The sequence below is a fragment of the Entamoeba dispar genome, genomic scaffold, assembly GCF_000209125.1.
Source record: "Entamoeba dispar SAW760 scf_1105229463765 genomic scaffold, whole genome shotgun sequence".
NCBI lineage: Eukaryota > Evosea > Mastigamoebida > Endamoebidae > Entamoeba > Entamoeba dispar.
In genome coordinates this window covers 99,796-121,490 of record NW_001855856.1, presented here as the reverse complement: position 1 = coordinate 121,490, position 21,695 = coordinate 99,796, and the positions used below count along the sequence as shown (strand labels likewise).

General features: G+C 26.7%; 15 protein-coding genes across 15 annotated transcripts in view, besides 19 other annotated features; 10 read left to right on the top strand and 5 right to left on the bottom strand.

Annotated features, from left to right (window-relative positions):
- The window catches only part of EDI_201870 (cysteinyl-tRNA synthetase, cytoplasmic, putative), a gene marked incomplete at both ends in the record, with an annotated part of 1,218 nt that extends 1,160 nt beyond the window's left edge, over positions 1–58 (top strand). Inside the window, one exon of the mRNA XM_001733503.1 lies at positions 1–58. This exon is cut by the window's left edge and continues 1,160 nt beyond it. Within this exon, the coding sequence (XP_001733555.1) occupies positions 1–58 (58 nt within the window).
- Positions 59–125: 67 nt separating this feature from the next.
- EDI_201860 (cysteinyl-tRNA synthetase, putative) lies at positions 126–950 on the top strand (the record flags this gene model as incomplete). Its single annotated transcript, XM_001741486.1, has 1 exon — positions 126–950. One exon carries the CDS (start codon positions 126–128, stop codon positions 948–950), a length of 825 nt encoding a protein of 274 aa, XP_001741538.1.
- Positions 951–982: 32 nt separating this feature from the next.
- EDI_201850 (ribonuclease 1 precursor, putative) lies at positions 983–1,729 on the bottom strand (the record flags this gene model as incomplete). Its single annotated transcript, XM_001741485.1, has 1 exon — positions 983–1,729. The coding sequence occupies one exon, from the start codon at positions 1,727–1,729 to the stop codon at positions 983–985; it is 747 nt and encodes a 248-aa protein (XP_001741537.1).
- Positions 1,707–1,726: a microsatellite.
- Positions 1,730–1,804: 75 nt separating the features above from the next.
- Positions 1,805–1,848: a sequence feature (AT_rich).
- A 22-nt stretch (positions 1,849–1,870) lies between these two features.
- Positions 1,871–3,040, top strand: EDI_201840 (uncharacterized protein; the record flags this gene model as incomplete). Its single annotated transcript, XM_001741484.1, has 1 exon — positions 1,871–3,040. The coding sequence occupies one exon, from the start codon at positions 1,871–1,873 to the stop codon at positions 3,038–3,040; it is 1,170 nt and encodes a 389-aa protein (XP_001741536.1).
- Positions 3,041–3,255: 215 nt separating this feature from the next.
- On the top strand, positions 3,256–6,319 carry EDI_201830 (GRIP domain-containing protein RUD3, putative; the record flags this gene model as incomplete). Its single annotated transcript, XM_001741483.1, has 3 exons — positions 3,256–4,215; positions 4,368–4,835; positions 5,156–6,319. The coding sequence occupies 3 exons, from the start codon at positions 3,256–3,258 to the stop codon at positions 6,317–6,319; spliced, it is 2,592 nt and encodes an 863-aa protein (XP_001741535.1).
- Positions 3,794–3,966: a microsatellite.
- Positions 4,495–4,676: a microsatellite.
- Positions 5,456–5,515: a sequence feature (AT_rich).
- A 114-nt stretch (positions 6,320–6,433) lies between the features above and the next one.
- On the top strand, positions 6,434–7,549 carry EDI_201820 (sphingosine-1-phosphate phosphohydrolase, putative; the record flags this gene model as incomplete). Its single annotated transcript, XM_001741482.1, has 1 exon — positions 6,434–7,549. One exon carries the CDS (start codon positions 6,434–6,436, stop codon positions 7,547–7,549), a length of 1,116 nt encoding a protein of 371 aa, XP_001741534.1.
- A 1-nt stretch (position 7,550) lies between these two features.
- Positions 7,551–7,615: a sequence feature (AT_rich).
- EDI_201810 (uncharacterized protein) lies at positions 7,609–8,499 on the bottom strand (the record flags this gene model as incomplete). The annotated part of the gene is made up of 1 exon (XM_001741481.1): positions 7,609–8,499. One exon carries the CDS (start codon positions 8,497–8,499, stop codon positions 7,609–7,611), a length of 891 nt encoding a protein of 296 aa, XP_001741533.1.
- An 11-nt stretch (positions 8,500–8,510) lies between these two features.
- Positions 8,511–8,560: a microsatellite.
- Positions 8,561–8,577: 17 nt separating this feature from the next.
- Positions 8,578–8,634: a sequence feature (AT_rich).
- A 148-nt stretch (positions 8,635–8,782) lies between these two features.
- Positions 8,783–9,714, bottom strand: EDI_201800 (uncharacterized protein; the record flags this gene model as incomplete). The annotated part of the gene is made up of 2 exons (XM_001741480.1): positions 8,783–8,934; positions 8,985–9,714. The coding sequence occupies 2 exons, from the start codon at positions 9,712–9,714 to the stop codon at positions 8,783–8,785; spliced, it is 882 nt and encodes a 293-aa protein (XP_001741532.1).
- An 89-nt stretch (positions 9,715–9,803) lies between these two features.
- EDI_201790 (ATP-dependent RNA helicase has1, putative) lies at positions 9,804–11,360 on the top strand (the record flags this gene model as incomplete). The annotated part of the gene is made up of 1 exon (XM_001741479.1): positions 9,804–11,360. The coding sequence occupies one exon, from the start codon at positions 9,804–9,806 to the stop codon at positions 11,358–11,360; it is 1,557 nt and encodes a 518-aa protein (XP_001741531.1).
- Positions 9,837–9,938: a microsatellite.
- Positions 11,361–11,477: 117 nt separating the features above from the next.
- EDI_201780 (uncharacterized protein) lies at positions 11,478–12,260 on the top strand (the record flags this gene model as incomplete). The annotated part of the gene is made up of 2 exons (XM_001741478.1): positions 11,478–11,584; positions 11,636–12,260. 2 exons carry the CDS (start codon positions 11,478–11,480, stop codon positions 12,258–12,260), a joined length of 732 nt encoding a protein of 243 aa, XP_001741530.1.
- Positions 11,590–11,620: a sequence feature (AT_rich).
- A 37-nt stretch (positions 12,261–12,297) lies between the features above and the next one.
- Positions 12,298–12,344: a sequence feature (AT_rich).
- Positions 12,337–14,937, bottom strand: EDI_201770 (serine-threonine protein kinase, putative; the record flags this gene model as incomplete). The annotated part of the gene is made up of 1 exon (XM_001741477.1): positions 12,337–14,937. One exon carries the CDS (start codon positions 14,935–14,937, stop codon positions 12,337–12,339), a length of 2,601 nt encoding a protein of 866 aa, XP_001741529.1.
- A 108-nt stretch (positions 14,938–15,045) lies between these two features.
- EDI_201760 (uncharacterized protein) lies at positions 15,046–15,468 on the bottom strand (the record flags this gene model as incomplete). The annotated part of the gene is made up of 1 exon (XM_001741476.1): positions 15,046–15,468. One exon carries the CDS (start codon positions 15,466–15,468, stop codon positions 15,046–15,048), a length of 423 nt encoding a protein of 140 aa, XP_001741528.1.
- Positions 15,469–15,501: 33 nt separating this feature from the next.
- Positions 15,502–15,554: a sequence feature (AT_rich).
- Positions 15,555–15,561: 7 nt separating this feature from the next.
- Positions 15,562–15,591: a sequence feature (AT_rich).
- A 5-nt stretch (positions 15,592–15,596) lies between these two features.
- EDI_201750 (scavenger mRNA-decapping enzyme DcpS, putative) lies at positions 15,597–16,508 on the top strand (the record flags this gene model as incomplete). Its single annotated transcript, XM_001741475.1, has 2 exons — positions 15,597–15,678; positions 15,727–16,508. 2 exons carry the CDS (start codon positions 15,597–15,599, stop codon positions 16,506–16,508), a joined length of 864 nt encoding a protein of 287 aa, XP_001741527.1.
- Positions 15,699–15,734: a sequence feature (AT_rich).
- Positions 16,509–16,661: 153 nt separating the features above from the next.
- Positions 16,662–17,885, top strand: EDI_201740 (equilibrative nucleoside transporter, putative; the record flags this gene model as incomplete). The annotated part of the gene is made up of 1 exon (XM_001741474.1): positions 16,662–17,885. One exon carries the CDS (start codon positions 16,662–16,664, stop codon positions 17,883–17,885), a length of 1,224 nt encoding a protein of 407 aa, XP_001741526.1.
- Positions 17,886–18,118: 233 nt separating this feature from the next.
- Positions 18,119–19,111, top strand: EDI_201730 (fructose-bisphosphate aldolase, putative; the record flags this gene model as incomplete). The annotated part of the gene is made up of 1 exon (XM_001741473.1): positions 18,119–19,111. The coding sequence occupies one exon, from the start codon at positions 18,119–18,121 to the stop codon at positions 19,109–19,111; it is 993 nt and encodes a 330-aa protein (XP_001741525.1).
- A 29-nt stretch (positions 19,112–19,140) lies between these two features.
- Positions 19,141–19,184: a sequence feature (AT_rich).
- Positions 19,185–19,731: 547 nt separating this feature from the next.
- Positions 19,732–19,836: a sequence feature (AT_rich).
- Positions 19,837–19,857: 21 nt separating this feature from the next.
- Positions 19,858–20,254: a repeat region.
- Positions 20,255–20,261: 7 nt separating this feature from the next.
- Positions 20,262–20,321: a sequence feature (AT_rich).
- Positions 20,322–20,323: 2 nt separating this feature from the next.
- Positions 20,324–21,683: a repeat region.
- Between the last annotated feature and the right edge of the window lie 12 nt (positions 21,684–21,695).

Sequence of the window (21,695 nt, the reverse complement as noted above, 5' to 3'; positions counted from 1 at the left end):
TATAGTGCAAGAAATTAAGAATATTATTCTTGATGCAATCATGGGATGCCGTCATTAATTTCTCTGACTCTGCTTTAGATGAAGCTATCTCTAAAGAAAAAACTATTGTTGAATTCTTTGCGACTATGCATAGTGCTTTGAACGCACCATTAAAAGGATCACCTCTTGATGCTAAGGATAGAGACTTTTTAGCTACTCTTGAAACAAGAAGAAAAGGAATTCATTCTGCATTATGTAATAACTTTGATACTGCCACAGCTATGAATCATCTCTTTGCTTTAATTCGTAAATGTAATGAATATTTATCATCAACTTCTAGTACATTATTATTAAGATCAGCTTTATATTATATTCAAAAAATGTTAAAAGTATTTGGTATTGAAGAGAAGCAAGTATCATCATCATCTGATAATGCACCCTTATTAGACACATGGTGCTCATTTAGAACAGAAGTTAGAAAAGAAGCAATTAAATCTAAAAATACAAATATATTGAACTTATGTGATAAAGTTAGAGACGAGGATTTACCAAAAATTGGTGTACGTGTTGAAGATGATGGTAAAACTGCTTGGAAATTAGGAAATCCTGAAGAAATTATTGCTGCTATTGAAGAAAAGAAAAGGGTTGCTCGTGAACAAGCACTTAAAAAGAAACAAAGTAAAAGAGCTGATTTAGTTAAAAAGATTACTAATTATAAGAATTGGGCTGCAAACCCAAATGATTTATTTAAGGAATATCCAAAACCAGAAAATGGAATTATTCCAACTATTGGACTTGATGGTAAACCAATTGGAAAGAAACAAGGACAAAAATTAGAGAAATTATATAAAACTGCTATTAAAAATAATGAACTGTATAAGGCTGAATTAGCTAAAGACTCAGAATTTTTAACTAAATTAGAAGAACAAGTCCATCAACTTGATAAAGAAATTGAAGAAATGAAGAATTAAGTGAATTCTTTTAAAATACTAATTTTTTTTAATCAATAAAGACAATTTGAATTAATCTTATAATAAGGGAATTTTGGAAATATAATAGAATTGTTGCATGTCTCTAAATATCTAAAAGAGGAATCACAATCAAAAATTTTTGGATGAGAACGTCTATTAAATGATGGAATATCACTACATAATCTAAACTCATCAAAAAAATTCCCAAAACAAAATAATAACGGATTTGCACCATAAATCTCTTTAAATAAAGAGCGTATATATTCTTTTGAGTACTGAGTTATTGAATCATCTTTAATACCTTTTTCCTTCATTATTTTCCATGCATTTGTTTTATTTGCAATGCTTAACGCAATATCAGCAAAATATTGAGGACCATCTTCTCCATGAGATATTGATGGAATACATGTACCATGTTTCAAATACTCATAATTAAAAAATGAGCACTGTTTTAATCCAGGCCAATAAAAACGTAGATTCATTAATAACCATTCATGGGTTTGAACGTATTGAGTAATTTCTTCATTTTTCCAATAAGTAAAGCAACATTCAGGATAAGTACTTTCTGTTTTTTGTGGCCAAAATCCATGAATAGTAAAACCTTCATTAATCGGAGTGATAGAATGACAAGACTGATCCATACAAAATGTACCTGGCCAAGATTGAACAAAATAAGCAAAAGTAGATTTTTGTGGGAGTGATGTATTAAAACAAATTGAAGAAGAGATAGAGTGATAACAAAGAATAGGAGTAATGAAAAATAAAAATAAAAATAACATTTTGAATAAATTAAGAGTTCTATTATCAGTTTTGTGACAATCAAAAAGTTGAATTTTCACAGAATAATTTAAACGAAATTTTAATAATTTTCTTTTTTTTTTAAAAAAGAAAAAATAAAGAACCTTCAATTAACTAATTCAATGTTCAATATAGATTCATTAGCTGCTCTTCCTTTTGATATGTTTCATCCTTTATGTCAGAAGATAGATAAAACAATCTTAAAATTTATTAGAACAGCATATGAAAAACAAAAAACAGAAGAACCACCAAAAACTTTGTTCATTCAACCAGATACAAATATTTGTTATCTTAGTCTTGTTTCTCCTCACCATGAATCTACACCTGAAGCTTATTATTCAACGTACGTTAAAGGATATTCAAATGTTAGTTTTAGTACTTATCCAGTATTAAATGGTGAAAAATTTGGTAAACCAATTGCTGATTGTACTTCGGCAAATATTTATAAAGATTTTGCTGTATTTTGTATTGCTGATGGGTGTGGAATGGGAAAAAGGCCAGCGGTTTCTGCACATGTTGCCTGTGAAAAATTTACTGAATACGTTTCTGTAGAAATTCCCAAAACAAAAACACTTGCCAAAGCACAAAAAATAATTGTAGAGGCAATTGCCTATGTTCAAACTGCAATTTTACAAACTCAAGAATTATCTACAGACGCTGGACTAACTACATTTCTTGGGGTGGTAGTTTTAAGAACTGGGACAAGTTTTGCATGTATGTATTGCAACATTGGTGATTGTCGGGCACTAGTTATTGACCCAAGAAGGGCAATAGTAAATGAATTAATTGATGATTATTCAGGAAGGGTTGATGTTAAAACAACTGGAGGAAGACTTGGACCAGTAGAAGGAGATTATCCTGAATTAGATAATTTTAAATGTGGAATTAAATTTTGTAGTGCAGGAAGTGTTATAGCATTAATGACAGATGGGGTGTGTGATAATTTTGATATTAAAACATATTATCAAACTCCTAAAGAATGTGATTTAAGTGGACAAGAATGGAGCGACGATAACTTAGAGCATTGGGAAAAAAGGAAAGAAGTATTTTATTCTTCATTTTTGAGTTTATTTCTTAATGATTCATTAGAAGAACTTTGTTTTAATTTGTATAACTTTATTATACAAAAAACAAAACAAGCAAGAGAGTGTAAAGTAAAAAGAATCGAAACATTTGTTGGAGGTAAAATGGACCATTCCACATTTGCATGTTTTAGGCTCGATGACACCCTCTTTAATGAAAAAATAGTTATGAAGAAAAAGATGAAAATACCAGATGATTTACATGCATGAATAAACAAATACAATGTAATTGAATTTGAATACTATTAATTTGTTATATTTTTTCTATTCCAAAATAAAGATAAAACTAAAATAAATTTTAAATTCCATTTATAGAAACATTAATAAATTTGAAGTACTTAATGGTTTATAATACTCTGTTTTTAGTCTTTTTTAATTTCCTGAACTTTACTATATAAAGAGAACTAAATATTATTTAGTTTCAAATGAAATCATTGCTTAAGAAGAATATTAAACAAGATTATACTATTGAATTTAAACAGATATCTGGTGTCGGGGTACCTGAAGGTACTGAAGTTGTCCTAAAATGGAGAAGAGGTGAAAAGAAAGAAAATAAAGGTTCTATTGAAAAGGCTCAGGTCCATGGTAGTAATGTTCTTTACTCTCCAGTACAAACTGTAAATATCCACTGCACTTTATTCCTTACTAAAAATGGTTATGAAGAAAAAGGACTTGAAGTTTCTCTTCACTCTATTGGTAAAAAAGGGAAAGAACTTTGTAAAGGATACGTTGACTTAGCACATTATGCAGATTTAAATGGTGTTGGTAAAGATATTTCCCTTCCTCTAAAAGGAAAAGTTCCAGCCACAGTTGATATGAAAATTACTTCTCTCATTGGTGAGGCTGGTGGAAGTTCTGATGAAACAGAAGTTCTTCACATGAACCAATCATCTAATATTACTTCTACTACAGACATCCATGAATTACTTGTACAACAAGTTGATAAAAAGAACCATGAGATTAAAAAAGAAGAAAAAGTTGTAAAAGAAGAGAATGAAGCAGAAGATTCAAAGAAGGATAATGTTGATGAAGAAAAAGAAGAAGAAGAACTTGTTGAAAAGCAAAGAAAACAAAAAGAAATTCAAGAACAAGAAGAGGCTGCAAGACAAAAACAATTAGAAGAACAACAAAAAGAATCAGCTGCTTTAAGTGATAAGTCTAAAGAAAAATCAGATAAGGCAAAAGAAAAGAACTTATTTGCAGCAGCAATGTCTGATGTTAAAATTAAAGGTAAAAAAGATAAGGATAAGAAAAAATTTAAACAAGAAGATATTGATAAAGCTGTTGAGCAAGCCCTTGCAGAAAAAAAACAAAAACATCATAAAAAAGTTGCTGATTTAAAAGCTCAAATAGAAACTCTCAAAGCTGAAAAAGATAAAGAAATAGTTTGTTTAATTTTGAATATACTCCTCTAATAACTAATCTCTTTCATTAATCACTTCTCTTGCCATAACAATATAATAAATTCTATTATCTACACACACTAATTTCTTTCTAATAACAATTAATTTGAATTGTAAGTACTAATCATTTTTAGGAAGATGCAGTTAAAGAAAAAGAAACTCAAATAGAAGAGTTGAATAAAAAGATTGAAGAAGAGACAAAAGAAAAAGAAGCTGTTAAAGCTTCTTTAGCAATTTCAGTTGCTGCTGAAGCTACACTCAAAGCAGAAGTTGAAAAGAAAGATCAAGAATTAAAGAGTAAGGGTGAAGAATTAGAAAAAGAAAAGGAGGAACAAGCAAAGAAAATTGAAGAAATTGAAAAAGAGAAAGAAGAACAAGTAAAGAAAGTTGAAGAGTTAGAAGGAGAAAGGAATAATGAAAAACAAAAAGCAGAACAATTAGAAAAGAAGGTTAATGATTCTGAGAAAGAGAACAATGAATTAAAAGTTCAACTTGAAGATTTACAAAAGAAATTAGAAGAAACTGAAAAGAATGCTGCTGCAGGTTCTGAAGAGTTATTGAAACAAAAGAATGAAGAGATAGATAATATTAAGAAAGAAAAAGTTTGTTTTTATATATATTATATATGAGGTGAGTGTGTGTTAATGAGTTATGAGTGTGTTGTTGAGTTATTGAGGATTTTCTATATTATTGTTTGAGTTGTGAGAGAGAGGACAGTTATGAATTAATGCTATTTGGTTGTTTGATGGTAATAACAAAATTCTATTATCATCTGTGTTGTGGTAAATTTTTATATATTGACATTAAGCTATTCTTTGTTAGGATGTTAATCTAAATGAAAGAATAGTGTTATCGTTAATCAAATATTCTTATGAGTAAGTTAGTCCTTTAGAGGAGTAAACATTTAATAATTTATTTGTAGGAAGCTTTGTTGAAAGAAAATGAACAATTGAAACAACAAATTTCTAGTGCTGAAGAGAATTCAAGTAGTCTTATAGAAAATGAAAAGAAGGAGAAAGAAGATTTGAAACATCAAAACGAAGAATTAAAACAACAAATTGAAGAACTTAAAGAAGAGAACAATAAAAAAGAACGAGAGTTAGCAGAAAAAGAAGTTGTTATTGTTTCACTTCAAAAATCATCTGAAGAAGCTAATAAAAAAGCCAAATCATCATCTTCTTCATCAGATGAAGAAGAGAATGAGACAAAAGAGAATGGAAAGTTAATTAAAAAATTAATGATCAGATATTCTAAATATAATAATAAATATGATAATAATATTCCTTTCTTGGCAGATGAAATTAAAGTATTATTAAAGGGTAATAATGAAATTATTGAGCTTGACCATTTAAAGAGTGTTGGAGACAACACTTTTGATAATACATTGTATATGTTATTAACATTTGCAAATCTTTCAAATAATTATGTTGTTAAAAAAGTTGAACGTGATGGTAGTCTTAATACTCAACTTCTTGATCTTGAATATTTCTTCTTTATTAAAGCTATTGTTGCTTCTACTATGAAACTTAATGGTTTCCTTGAAAGTATGATGAAAGATAATCAATGCTTTGAAAGAAGAAAAGCAGCTGAATTTGAACAAGTAACTGCTGGTTATGTTCCAAAGTATTTAAGTGATATTTTGAATAAACTCGAATCTATGGGCATTAAAGAAGAATTAGTACAACAATTAATGAAACAAATTGTTAACTATATTGCAATTCATGTCATTGAACTTCTTGTAGAAAATGATAAATTAGTTAATTGTGCTAAAGGACTTCAATTAAAATTCTTCTTCAGTATTATGGAAGCTGAAATGTCTGATATTAAAAAATTAAGTCCTTATAGAAAGTACATTCAACCTGCAATTGAAGTAAGCGGATTATTGGTATTGGATCACTCAGCAGATAAATTTGACTATCAAGGATTAAAACAAACCCTTCCACATTTGACTGGAAGTACTATTTATGCTATTCTATCACGATTTAAATCTGATAGTTTGAACCATCAATCTATTGACCAATCTGTTTTAAGCAAAATAGAAAAAGACGATGCACCTTTCCCATCTGCTCTTGATTTAATTGAATAAACGAAGTTTTCTTAATTATTTTTTTCAGTTATACCATTTTTATTCATACTGTCTTATTGTCAAATAAAAACCCTATTATTTTATTAGTCAAAATTAAGTTCATTGGTTTTGTAGATGATTGTTATTTGTGCTGAATTACGTAAAGTTATTGCACAGTTTGTGCACAACACAATTCCTTTTATTGCTTCTCTTCAAAAAAAAAGAAACTGGATTACTGACAGTTTCTTTTTATTCATTACTCTTGTTGCAGGAACTGGTATATATGCTGCTGTTCTCCCGACAATTGTATTATTTTATCCACATCCAGATTATGTAAGGACAGTCATTACTATTACTTTCACTTGTTGTTTTAATATTCTTGTTGGTAATTTCATTAAAAATTTATTTGGATTACCTAGACCTTATGGAGAGGGTTTGTGGGCTCCAGTCCCTGAAAAAGATTTTGGATTTCCTAGTACACATACTATTAATGCAATTGCCAATACAGGATTTGTTGTATTTGCTTTAACTGATAGCATTCAATACCGTATAATTTTTATAATATATGTTGTTTGTGTTTCTTTTAGTAGAATGTACATGGGAGTTCATAGTCCTGCTGATGTTTGTTGTGGGATGTTATTTGGATTTCTTCATCTTGTACTTATGGTGAATTTTTATCAAACTATTATGTACATTCATTCATTACCGTTAATGCTTCCTATATTCTTTATAATTCATGTTATTATTCTTGTTTTAATGCCAAGATGTAAAGAATACAATCCAACTCCAAGAAGAACAGCAATGATATGTGGATGTGTATTTGCAGCCTCAGTTGTTATGTCATTTGATATGCAAACACTCACAACACATATTCTTCCAATGAAAGAATATATTATTTATCAAATACATAGACTTCCAAAGTTTATATTAGAATATATTGTTGCTATATCAATATGTTTAAGTCTATTTGGAACTATTGGATTTATTTTACCAAATATTATTATGAAGTTAGTTGAAAAAAGTGCAAAAGTTAATAATCTTCTTCGTAGAATAGAGCAATTTTGTTGTAAATATCGAATTCATTGTTTAAAAGATAATATTAATGAATATGAATGTGATAAAGTAATGTTAAAATATACAGCAGAAATTCCACTCGCATATTTTTCAGGTTTTGTTGGTGGATTTTGTGTAGTTTATATTGCACCAAAAGTTGTTCTTGCAATGAATCCTGAAATGATACTTCCAAACTAACAAATTATTTTTTTTTTATTTAAAATTAATTCAATTTAAATCAATAATTATAAATCTAATTATATTGTTTCGTCATTATCAAGTAAGTTAGCATCTTCAACCTCATCATAGTTTTCTGTTAAAAATCTTTCAGTTTCTTTTTTAAACATTGAACGTTCGCTTTCACCTAATTCTTCTCCATGTATTTGAGCAATTTTTGAATACAACATATCTTTGCCAAGTTCTGCATAAGTACGAACACCTAAAGAATATTTTATTGTTTTTGAACCATTATCATTTTGAATAATAATTCTTCTTAAATATCCTTGTTTTGTTAATACTTTATCAATAAAAAATTCTAATGATGGTTGTTCTGGAACTGAACATATATCTAATGTTCTTAAATGTTGAACTAAAACTTCTTGAAATATTGCTTCTCCATTGAGCATTGTTAATGAAAGTATTATAAATGTGATTGACTGTTGAATAATCATAGAATTAGTCATTCCTTCTACTGTATATGTTTTTGGTTCTTCAATATCTTGAATTCCATCAAGAAGAATATAAACAGATTTTCCTGAATTACCACTTTTAATTTCTTTTAGTTCAAATCCAAATTGTTTTTTTAATCTATTAGAGGCTTCTTCCATACAACTTTTAAATGTATTTCTTGGACTTATTTTATATTTTGCAAACACAGTTTTTGAAATATCGTCACGTGTTAATAACTTCTTTGATACTTGATAAGCTAATACCTTTCTCATAATATCATTTACTAATAAATTAGTTTCTTCAGGTGTAAGATCACCTTTTTTTGATTGAGTTGCAATCTTTTGGCTTCTTTGTGTTCTTTCTAATTTCTCAGATGGTCTTTTTGGTGAGATTTCTTCTATATCTGAATCACTATCATCAAGTAAAAGATCTGAATCTTCAAATTGACGATTACTTTTCTTTCTTTGTTGATGACTCATAAAAATAAATATTTTTTTAGTATTTCTTTTTTATGTTTTTCTATTTTTTTCTTTTATGTTTAAGAATTATGTAAACCCTTATTATTTATTATAGTTTTATTATAATATTATTTACTATACATATATTATATTTAAGAATTAGGTTATCCTATTTTATTCACTTCGCTCTGCAGAAATAACTACTTAGTAGTTAGTTATTTCTTTATTTTATTATTGCGAAGAAGATATATTGACTTTGGTGACACATGGTTCTTTAACTGATGTTGTCAATCAAGTCAGCAAATTAAGAATAATTTGAATTATTTTGTTTTCTTTTAAGAAAGAGGTAATAATCAAGCAATGCCTGTTGAGATAAAATTGGTTTGCTTTGAGGTTCTTCTTCCTTTTTTTCAAATAGAAATGTTGTTACAACTTCATTTACTTCCTCTTCTAATTCTAATTTGATAAGTATAAATATTTTTTTGTGAAATTTAAGTAATACAAACTTTCGTTCCATGGGTATACATTAGTATCGTCACAACAATACCATCCACTTTGTGTTTTAACATAGCTCTTACAATGGCCATTGTCATATCCATTTATATGAGTTATCATTGATTTAAGAGAATAATTTGATTTGTTGTATATAATTTCTTTGTTCTGAGAAATACTTTTTGTTTGTTTCTCTATTTGGTTATTTATTATTTTGATGTTTTCAACACAAATAATGAGATATTGAGGAGAGTTCAATGGCTTTAATTCAACATTTAATGTTCTTCCACAAGAACAATGGAACTCTCTAAATAGTGATAAACAAAGTTGTGTTGGTAAATCAAGTTGAATACCATTATTTCTAATTAGTAGGACAGGTTCTTTTGAAATAACTGTATCAGTTTTTCCACAATCACAATTGATATCACATCGTATAGACATTTCATAATAACCGCACTGGTTACAATGTTCTAATATTTGGGTTAGAAACTCGTTTGGGTCTCCATACTGTGGATTATAACAATCAAGGAAATAGAATGTATTAATACTCTGAAGAGTAGTACTTATTAAGTCAACAAAAAGCAAGCGGATTCTTTGTAATATTTCATTACTTGGAGAATTAAAAGATAAGTAAGAAACAAAAGACTTCATTGAAAATAAAAGCTGAATACAGCTATTGACATAACATCCATTATAAGAGTTATTAACAAGACCAATTGGTGGAATTCTTTCAGATAATTCCATTATGAAATGATGTTAATAACATCTAGATTGTTTCATATTTTTTCAATTATTTAGGGTTTGAAAAAAGAGTTCAAATCAAAGAGTTTGTCATGTCAAAAAGAACAGCTCGTGAAGCATTCCCTGAAGAATACGAAGAAGAAGGAAATGACGAAAAACAAGAGTCTACAATAAAAGAAGAAACAAACCAAAATAAGTCAAAAAGTAAAGAAGAAAACGAAGAAAAAAGTAAAGGAACTACATCAACGTTTTTAACTGATATTGAATATAAGTCATTAAACCTTTCAGAAGAAATTCAAAAAGCACTTGAAGAAGCAGGATATACTAAAATGACTACAATCCAAGCAAGATCAATTCCATTATTATTAATGGGAAAGGATATTATGGCCAAAGCTAGAACTGGTTCAGGTAAAACTTTAGCATTTTTAATTCCTATAGTTGAAATTTTAAATAAAATTCATTTTCAAACAAGAAATGGAACAGGTGCCATAATTATTTCACCAACTAGAGAACTTGCTATTCAAACATTTGAAGTACTAGAAAAAATATTAGCTCATTCAGAAAGAACAAGAACATTAATTATTGGTGGAAGTAGTAAAAAAAAAGAAGAAGAGGCTCTAAAAAAAGGTGCTTCAATTGTTGTTGCAACACCAGGTAGATTATTAGATCATATTATTAATACTAAATGTTTTATTTACAGAAATTTAAAGTGTTTAGTAATTGATGAAGCTGATAGAATTATGGAAGTTGGATTTGAAGAAGAAATGAGACAAATATTAAATAGATTACCAAAGAATAGACAAACAATGTTATTTAGTGCTACACAGTCAGAAAAAGTTGATGATATTGCTAATATTTCATTAAAACAACCTGTTGTTATTAATGTTGAAAGTCAATCAACAATATCAACGTCAAGTAAATTAGAACAAGGGTATGTTCTTGTTGAAGCAAAAGATAGGTTTAGATTATTGTATACGTTTTTAAGAAAGAATAAAAATAAGAAAACAATTGTTTTTATGTCGTCATGTAAAGCTGTTAAATTTTATAGTGATTTATTAAATTATATTGACATACCAGTTAAAGCACTTCACGGACAATTAGATCAAGACAAAAGAACAAAAGTATTTTTTGAATTTTGTAAAGCAAAAGAAGCTATTTTAATTACCACTGATATTGCTGCTCGTGGACTTGATATTCCTGCTGTTGATTGGATTATTCAAGTTGATCTTCCTGATTCACCAAAAGATTATATTCATAGAGTAGGTAGAACTGCACGTGCAGATACTAAAGGACGTGCACTTTTATTTGTTCAACCTTGTGAAGTACGTATTTTAGAATATTTAAAAGGAGAAAAGATCCCATTAACACAATATGAAGTTCCTGAAAAAAAAATTGCTAATATTCAAAGGGAATTAGAAAAGTTAGTTGAAAAAAATTATTATTTAAACACTGAAGCAAAAGATGGGTATAAGGCTTATATTATGGCATACAATAGTCGTTCATTAAAAGATGTATTCAATGTAAATGATATTGATATTGGAGGGATTGCACTTTCATTTGGACTAACGAATCCCCCAAAAGTTCAATTAAATATACTTAAAGCACCAAAGAGTAGTAATAGATTTGAAAAGAAACGACAACTTAAATGATTGATTTTAGATTGAAAGTTTAGTTATAATAATATTTCATTCAATTTTCTTTTTTCTATCAATTCTTTTTAAATAGAAAAATAAAGAAAAACTAAGAAAGTTATCTTACAAAATTTTATGGAGAATAGTGTCATTAGATATTTTATATTATTTACCATTAGTTTAACTATTTGTTATATATTATTTACCCCTTCTATTCTTAATTCTGTTACTGGTTTAGATGAGTTTGTATTATTAATATTTTAATTATTAAAAATATTGTTTCTAATGATTAGAAATGTATTTGTTCAATTATATCATCCTAATCTTCAAACAATGCAATCTTTGGTAGATTCTGATATTTCTTTTATTAAACTAATATTCGTATCATTGTCAGTTCATATACGATTACCTCAAGATATTGAATCTTCATTAGTTGATATGTTATTTGCTTATAAATATGGTAAAGTATATGCTTTTGGTATTTCAGTAATCATACATACTTTATCAGAAATTATTTTATTTTCTGTAATGTATTCTTTGTCAAAAATTTTATCTTCTTTTATTCCTAAACTTCAACAAATCCATGCTTTCTCTTCTAGGTTTTGGCCTTATTTTAGTAATGTAACACTATTCTCAATTTTTGTACCAATTCTTCCTATCCGAATTTGTTGTGCATTATTTGGTTTAATTGGATTACCAATATTTGCATATGCCTTGGCTCAACTTCTCTCAGTATTACCACAAACTTATTTAAATATGAATTTAGGTGAAAGAATGACTGAAGTTGAATCAATTCGTTTTGAAAGTGATATCGTATTTCTTGTCTTATTACTATTTGCTTTAGGGTCTTCATTAACAATTACCATAACTTTTACAATCAAGAATTTCTTTGAAGATAAATTAGATAAGAATGAATAAATTGAACGTTTTAGTTTTTGGAGTCATTGTTTCTCTCTTAAAATAAAAAATAGAATAGAATATTAAATAAATAAATTTAATAAACATTACTCAGAGTTTCAATAATATCATTTATGGCAGGTCTTCTAAATGGATCTTCATCCCATCCTTCTTCACATAACTGTTTTAATTTTTCATTTTTGATCAAATCTACATCAGGTCTTGTTCCATTTAAAATTTCTCCTATTAATGAAGCCATAAAAGAAAATGATTCAAAAGGATGTTTGAATGTTACTATTTCCCAAATAACAATAGAAAAAGAATAAATATCTGAGTATCTTGTTGGTGGTTCGTTTTGAATAATTTCAGGTGCACACCATATAGGATTATCTACTTGAGAAACATAATGAGAATTATATTCTGAACATAATCCAAAATCACATAATACACATCTTATTGGGTTTTTTTTGATTAGTACATTAGGTGATTTAATATCTCGGTGAATAAATCCATTTTTATGTAAAATTTTTATTCCATGAGCAAGATCAAGAATTAGAGACAATTGAATCTCTTCAGAAAATGGAGTTGGTTGTTCATCAATATATTTATAGAGATTTCCTCCTTCACAAAATTCATAGTAAAGTGTCATATCTTCAATTGAGAATGAAATTAATTCTAGTAACCATTGACATTTACACCTTTCAGAAACTTTAAGTTCATTTACAAATTGAGTATAATTTAACATAAAAGATTCTTTGGAATCTCCTTTAAATAATACTTTAGCAATAATTTCTTGTTGAGTATCATTTCTTATTGTTTTATATATTTCAGAATAACCACCTTCATTAATTTTTAATTGGTTTCCAACTTGAATTGGTTTCATTTCTTTCATATATATCTCATATACAAAATCAGGGAAACATTCGATCATTGTTATAATATGCTTACATTTAAAATTAATTTCTTCGTGTCTTACTGAATCTAGACTGAACTGCATTGGTGTAAATATTCCTTTATGGAGGCATTTTGGGCAGAAACAAAATCTTTTCTGAGGGGGGACTGTATTTTGCAAAAGATGATATAATCTATTTATGCATTTGATAACTGACATATAAACGATATAACTTGTTACCATAGTTCTTAGATGAAATGAAATCGTTTTCTCTGTTTTTTCTACAAGACAATATCCCTTTTGATTCCATTCACTAATTTCAAGAATCACGAAATCCTCTGATTTTGCAATAATTTTAGCTCCATTTAATAATAAATTAGCTACAACAACTCCACCACTTTTTTTTGGTAATAGAGTCTCAAATTTTCTAGCAATTTCAAGTTCATTATCGTAATGTTTTTTACTCCAATGAAGTTCTATCAAATCAGGTGTTTTAATAAATCTAAAGCAAAAGAAGTATTTTGGAAGTTCAATTTTTGATAATTCAAAATGGGTCTGTTCTTTTATTAATTGTAAGAAACTATTTTGGTTAAGAATTGTGTTGTTGTCATTGTTTTGTTTAAAGATACATGATAAATGTCTTTTTTCTTGAAATATTTTAGCTTCAGTTGATTCAAATCTAACTTCATCTTCATCTTCATTGTATATTGTTTGTATTGATTTTATATACTTTTCAACCAATTCTTCACTTCTATCCTTTTTAATTGTTTCATCATCTAGAATAAAAATATCATTTATGACTGTAAAATGATAAAAAATCAAAAATATCAGTTGTTCATACTCTTTACCATAATCTTGAAAAACTGAAGAAACATCAACAAAAATTCCTCTGAAACATGAACTTCTAGCCCTGTCATAAATGTCACGATAAATCCATGGTTTGACTAATATTTTATTGAGGAATTCTAACTTCGGATAGTTCAAACTTCTGAATTGGGATTTCCTGAATGAGTATAAAATTCCATATTCATGTAATAATTTTAAGACTTTTGTTTTAAATAGTTCTGGTTTATTATTTATACTTAATAAAGAAAAGAGTTGTTGTTCAGTGATATAAAAAATATCACTAACAAACGTTAAAGAAGTCATAACACTATTCTTCAATTCTACAGAAACTCTTTTCCATTCCATTTCTCTTTTAATTTTGCTTTTAGCAATAAATCCACATATTTTTTCTACATCAGATTTAGTGATTTCTCGAAGTATAGGAATTTTACAAATGGTACATTCAAATTTTTGTTTAATTAAAGAAGGAGAAGATAATGAAACATTCTGATCATATTTATTTTCTGTCAATTTAATTTGAAATGTACTTTGAGAATTAACTTTAGTTTGTTTTAATTCAAAACCTTCAATTTCATTTTCAATAAAATCTTTTATTTCAGAATACTTCTTCTTTTCAGAGTCACTGATAATAATAACTAATAATGGTTGTTCAATTTCTGCTTGTCTAAATAATTCTAATTGTGTTCTGATTTTATCTTCTAAATTAGAATCTGATAAAGGACAGAGTAGAATATGTTGTTGTTTTTTTGCAAATAAAGAAGGAATTATACTTGAAACAGGAGCCAATTGGAAAGGAATAACCATACCGTTTTTCAATACAATAGTATTTTGAATTCTTTGAATTTGAGACAGTGGCTCTACTACTTTCCAAAATAGATCATAAAGCTTCTTATGAGAATGGAATGTAATTCTGAATAAATCCATAGCAGGTGGTACTTGTTGGCCACTTTCTTCTGACATGTTGAAATAGAATGCAAGTTTTGATTCTATTTTTTTGGTTTGGATAAACAAATCTATTTATATTAAACTAAAAATAAATAACCATATTCTTCTAGAAGAATTTATGAATTAACATAAGTTGATCTTTGAGCAAAGTGTAATATCAACTGTTTCATTGTTTTGAACAGCATTTAATACTTTAACATAAATCTCTTGTGCAATTACAAAACAGTAATGGTGTGGTAATTCTCTTGAAAAGATAGTACAAAAGTCAAGAATCTTCTTATTCAAATTCTCCACTGTCTCTCCTTTAGTTACGTAATCAAGAGCTATTCCAACAAATGATTCACAAATTTTACAAGTAGCAATACTTCCTATTCCTCCAAGTGGCTTAAAACTTTTTTGAGAAATAAATTCTTCACAAATTGGTTTTGGAATATTATCAGGACATTCAACAGCAAATTCTTTTGATTTGGTTTCCATCGTAGAAACTATGTTAACTTGTTTAGAAGTAACAAAAGAAATAAAAAGAATAATAATGAATGTATTCATAAATCTGTTGAATCGAATGAATTTTTAGTTAAGATTTTTTTATTTTTTAAGTTTTTATTTTTAAAATATCATTTTTTATTTAAAATCCCCTTGTAATAATAATAAAATCTTAAAATTTTAATACTTTCATGCAACAACTAGAAGTTATAAATGAATTTCTTGATACAAAATCAATTGTCATATTAGAAAACAATGAACAAACACCTACTAGTTTGTTATATTCTTATACCTTAAATAAGAAAATTATTAAATATTTAGTTTATTTTGTATCCAAACAACCATTTTGTGAGTCAGAAGGACAAAACGTTATTGAAGAAATAGAAAAAAATCCAGAAAAAGGATTAATTATGACAAATGATAAATACAAAAAATATCGAATTGAACTTCCAATTGACAGAAATATTACTACTGGTTATTCTGTAGATGTTATTTCTCCTGCAACACAACACGATATTGAAAAAAATAAACCACAAAAATATGAATTATTTACAGAAACACCTCAAATATTTAATTCAATTACTTTACCATTTATTAATTCTATTCCACCATCAGAATTTCAATGGATTTATAACATTCTGAATGGTACAGCTGAACAAGACAATGTACTTATTAATGATAATGATTATGTTTCTCTACTTGATATGAAATGGGATCGTCAAAACCTTAATCAAGTTTATGGGTTAGTATTAGTAAGAGATCATTCAATTCATTCATTACGTGCTTTAAATCAAAATCATATACAATTATTAGAAAGAATAGAAAAAACAACAACGAAAGTGTTAACAAATAATTACGGATTAAAAGAAAATGAAATTATTACATTTGTCCATTACATTCCATCATTTTGGCATTTCCATATTCATTTTTGTACTATTCACTCTCCACTATTTCAGTCATTGAATTCAGTAATTGGTCGTGCCATTCCGTTGATTGACATCATTCAAAATCTAAAAATGAAAGGAAATTATTATCAAACAATTAATATTGGACTTCGGCTAAATACAGTTCATCCACTTTACAAACTATTTAAAAGTAACTGATTTATTTTATTTCCTATTTGAGCTAGATTTGTTTTAAAAGAGAAACAAAATAGAAGAGAAACCCTAAAAAAAGAATAATAAAGAATATCAACGAATATCTCTAAACAATTTATTTCAATAAAATTAAATCTTATTATTCATTTAATCATTCAAATGAACTTTGGTAACCAAAAGTTAACTTTGTTCCAAAATATTTTAACTGTCATTTTCTTCTTTTTCTTTGGAAGTTCGTATTTAATGTTCTACAATACTTTGTTGAATGTGGGAGATTTATTGGCTACTCATTTTACTTATGACTTGAGTTATATGTCAACATTTCCTTTGTTCTACAATTGGTTCAACTTTTTAATTGCTATTATTATGACATACCTTGCCAGTTCATTAAAAAGTTTCCCACATAACATTTTAACCCATACAAGTTTCATTCTACATATTCTTTTATTTGTTATTACACCATTTGCCCTTGTTTTTATTGAAGGAAATGCTGCAGGATTTTGGGTTATGATTTGTATTTCAACTTTCAATGGATTACCAACTCCAATCAATTCTTCTGTGTTTATGGGATTATCTGGAATGTTTAGTAACATCCATAGTGCAATTTATTTCATTGGTATGGCTGCTGGTGGATTAATTTCTTCTCTTCTTAGAATGTTGAGCAATGCCATTTTCAAAGGAAAACCTGATAATGATTATTTCCTTACTTTTTATATGAATGGTATTGTATTACTTATTAGCTATGCCATGTACATTTATATGTATTTCTGTATTCCTTTAACTAAAGAGCTTTATTCTCAAAGTAACCAAAAAGAAGAGTCTGTTACTCTTCTCAGTAGTGAAGGTGAATCTAAAAGTGGTATTAAAGGATTCTTCCGTGTATTCAAGAAAATGTTTATTAACCTCTTCTCCATTGGATTCATATTCTTTGTTACTCTTTCTATTTTCCCAGGATTCTTTACTGGAACATCTTATGATGAAAGTGCTATTAATCAGTCAACAACAGTTATGATTAATACATTTATATTTATGTTAGGTGATCTTCTTAGTCGATTTGCTGTTTATATACCAATTCCATGGAATAAATGGCCAATTCTTGGACTTTCACTTGTACGTGTTTTGTTTTATGTCCCTGTTTTCATTTATTATTACGAAGTATATAATAATCCATTTGTTATGTTTGCAATTATGTTATTATTCTCATTCTCCAATGGTTATGTATCTGCATGGGCTATCCAAATTGCTTATAAAGACGTTGATCCAAATGACATGAAAGTTGCTGGCAATTTGGTTATGGTAGCAATGAATGTTGGATTGTCAATTGGGGGAACTTTATTATTCATTATGAGTAGTACTTTACCAACAGCTGGTTCTAGTTCTTAAACTAAATTATTTTTTTCTTTCTAATCTTCCAAAAAAAATCTTATTTTGAAACACAAAAATGAAACTTCAAAGAAATAGTTAAACAAAATTTTCAAATTATTTCAGGAAATTAGGATGAATTTCAAACAAGAATATTTAAGGTTAATGAAATGACAGATCTTAATAACGTGTCAACACATAAACTGATTTATTAAAACCTTAGAATTTCTTAAAATATCATTTCATTTTTACAAATGGCTGCTAAGACTGTTAACTATAAAGAACTTGGACTTTGTAATCACAAGGAAATGTTTGAACATGCTATTAAAGGAGGATTTGCTGTTCCAGGTTTTAACTTCAATAACCTTGAACAAATGCAAGCTATTATTCAAGCATGTACTGAAGCTAAATCACCAGTTATTCTTCAAGTATCAAAAGGAGCACGTGAATATGCTAATGCTACTCTTTTGAGAAATCTTGCTAAAGGAGCAGTTGAATATTCAAAAGAAATTGATCCAGAACATAAAGGTATTCCAATTTCACTTAATCTTGATCATGGAGCTAATTTCCAAATTTGTAAAGAATGTGTAGATAATGGATTCTCTAATGTTATGATTGATGGATCAGCACTTCCATATGAAGAGAATGTTAAATTAACAAAACAAGTTGTTGAATATGCACATCAATTTGGAGTTACTGTTGAAGGAGAACTTGGAGTTCTTTCAGGAGTTGAAGATGACGTTGCAGCAGCTGAACATGTATTCACAGATCCAAAGGATGTTGAAGCATTTGTTAAAGACACAGGAGTAGATGCACTTGCTATTTCAATTGGAACATCACATGGAGCATACAAATTCAAACCAGGAATGCATCCAAGAATTAGACTTGATATTCTTCATGAAGTTGAAAAGAGAATTCCAGGATTCCCAATTGTCCTTCATGGATCATCATCAGTTCCACAAGAATGGGTTGCTGTTATTAATCAATATGGAGGAAAATTAGAATCAGCTATTGGTATTCCAGAAGATCAAATTAGAGAAGCTGTTAAGAGTGCAGTTTGTAAAGTTAATATTGATTCAGATGGTAGACTTGCTATGACAGGATCAATTAGAAGATATCTTGCAGAACATCCAAAGGACTTTGATCCAAGACAATATCTTGGACCAGCTAGACAAGCACTTAAAGAATTATATCTTCATAAGGTTTCAGACAAGGTTTTGAACTCAGCAGGAAAATCATGGTATTAAACTAATTTTAATAGCCATTTTTATTAGACATTTTAATATTTTTATTATTATTTTCAGAATTAATAAATTAAAAGAAGAAGATATTTTTTGTTTTGATTAATAATAACTTTACTAACCAATAACATATAACTGAAATTATTAATGTAAATCAATATATTGCAAACACAACTTTTGAGATAGAAGAAAATAACTGTGTTTTTAATGATGAAGAAAACCTATACAATACAACATTTACAGTTCATAGAGGTTAACAACAAAACCTAAAAATAAAAAGTATATTAGTATTACTTGTTGACCAATAACAGGAAATGGTTGTGTTTCATGTTTGGCTACAGGCTCTACTATATGTAGATGAGGAAAGGAATATTTTAGGTTTTGGGTATTCCAAGTTTGAGAGTAATAATTTTGATTTACTCTATTTTGTTGATTAGAGAAATGATATAAGGAGTTGAAAGTTGTTGAAGTAGTTGTTGAGTCAGTAGAAATTGCATCTTATAAAAAATAACTAACAGGTTCAATTAAATATTTAAACTACTTAAATGCTAAGGCTATATCTTGTTAAAGCATCAAATAAGATTTATATTAAAGAAGAAGGGTTAATTAGTTTGTAAGATAAGAAGTAAATAATGATAAAATAAAAGTAATAAAAGAAGTATAATAAAAATGGTATTTAATATTTATTCGTTGAATTAAGATTAATATTCTTGTTATTAATTATTTTATTTGTGTATATTTTGTTTAGATTAAATGTTTTATAATATATTTCATAATTTTATTTTTATTCTTTTTGATTTCTTTTATATTATCATATTTATTTCTTTTATCATTTTAATGATTTCTTTATTTAATATCATTTTATAGAGATTATTAATTCATTTTATCATCTCTTATTTTCTTTATTTCTTTATTTCTTTATTTCTTTATTCATATTTATTTTCATCAAATATACTCGATTAATATTGTTATTTATTTCAATAATCATAACAAATAATATATTAATTTTATTCTTTTTATTTATTACATATATATTTGATCTTTTATTATAATTTCAAATATTTTTAATATTATTTATTTATTTATTCATTCAATATCATCATGATTTCTTTATATTATAACATTATTTCATATTTGATTTCTTGTATTAATATTCATAAATTATATATAAAATAATAAAATATGAGAATATAAAGAAGAATTAATAATAAAATAAGATATTTTTATTCTTATTATTTATTATTTATTAGATGATATTTTATTATTTTATATTTGTTTATATTGTTTGTTTATATTTTATTATTATTTATTGTTGATTACTTATATCATTTAATTATTATATGTTGTATTGATATTTAACAATGTTAATATGAAATGAATAATAATGAATAAATATAAAATAAGAATAAAAAGATATAAGAATATAACATAAATAATAAAATAAGAAATATATAATAAATATAAAGATAAAAGAAGAAGAATAAAATAAATAAATATAAAATAAAATAAATAAAATAAAAAATAAATAAAAAAGAATAAAATAAATATTTTATTATATTTTTATTTATCTTTTATTCTTATTTCTTTTTATTATTTATTAAATTAACACAATGAATATGATTCTTTCAAATAAAATAAAAGAAGAATGAAATATGTCCATTTTTATATTTATCATTTCATTTATTGATAGATGAAATGTTCATATTCATTTATTGATTTTATTTCATATTCTTTTTTATTTTTATATTTCAAATAAATAATAATGAATAAAAATCATTTCATTTCAATTACAATAATTCGTTGTGGTGTGTAAAATTAAATTTTCAACAATGTGCATTTGATATTCCTTTATATTCAAATGATTGTTGTTTACAATATGATTTTGTTTTATTATTTTCTTTAAAAACACGAATATCATTTCTACATCCAAATGTAAAAACAATCACTTGATTGATTAGATAAATAAAATGCATATTGAGGATCTTTAATATCAAATTTCATCATTCCTTGTATTCTTCCTTTTGTTTCTAATGAAAATAAAAATGATTTTGGATCATTTATATCTTTATTTACTTTATCAATTTTCTCATTAATATATCCTCCAAATTTATTTCCATCTGAATCTTCAATAATAATTATTATATGTTCTTTATTTATTATTCTTTCTCCAAATACTGATGTATAAACACCCCAATCGTCAATATCTGAATCAAATAATATATTAGATACTCTTCTTGTTGTCCATTCTTCTAGTTGTTTAATTTGGTGTTTTGGTATTGATATTCCTCTCATTATTTGTAATCTACCTTCTTCTTCTTGTTTTTTTCTCTCTTTTTCTTTTTCTTCTTCTTTTCTCTTCTTCCTCTCAAAATAATCACTATAATGTATTTTCCATTCTTCTTTCTTTTTGTTAAATGATTCTGTGATTTTATCTTTTTCTTTTGGTTTTCTGAATATTTTATCTTTCTTGATCATTTCTTCAGTTAAAATGATTTTGTCTATTAGTTTATTCTTTGTTTTACTTAGTGTTTCTTCATCTTTATACATTCTTCTATATTTCTTCATTTGATCTTATATTTCTATTAATTAT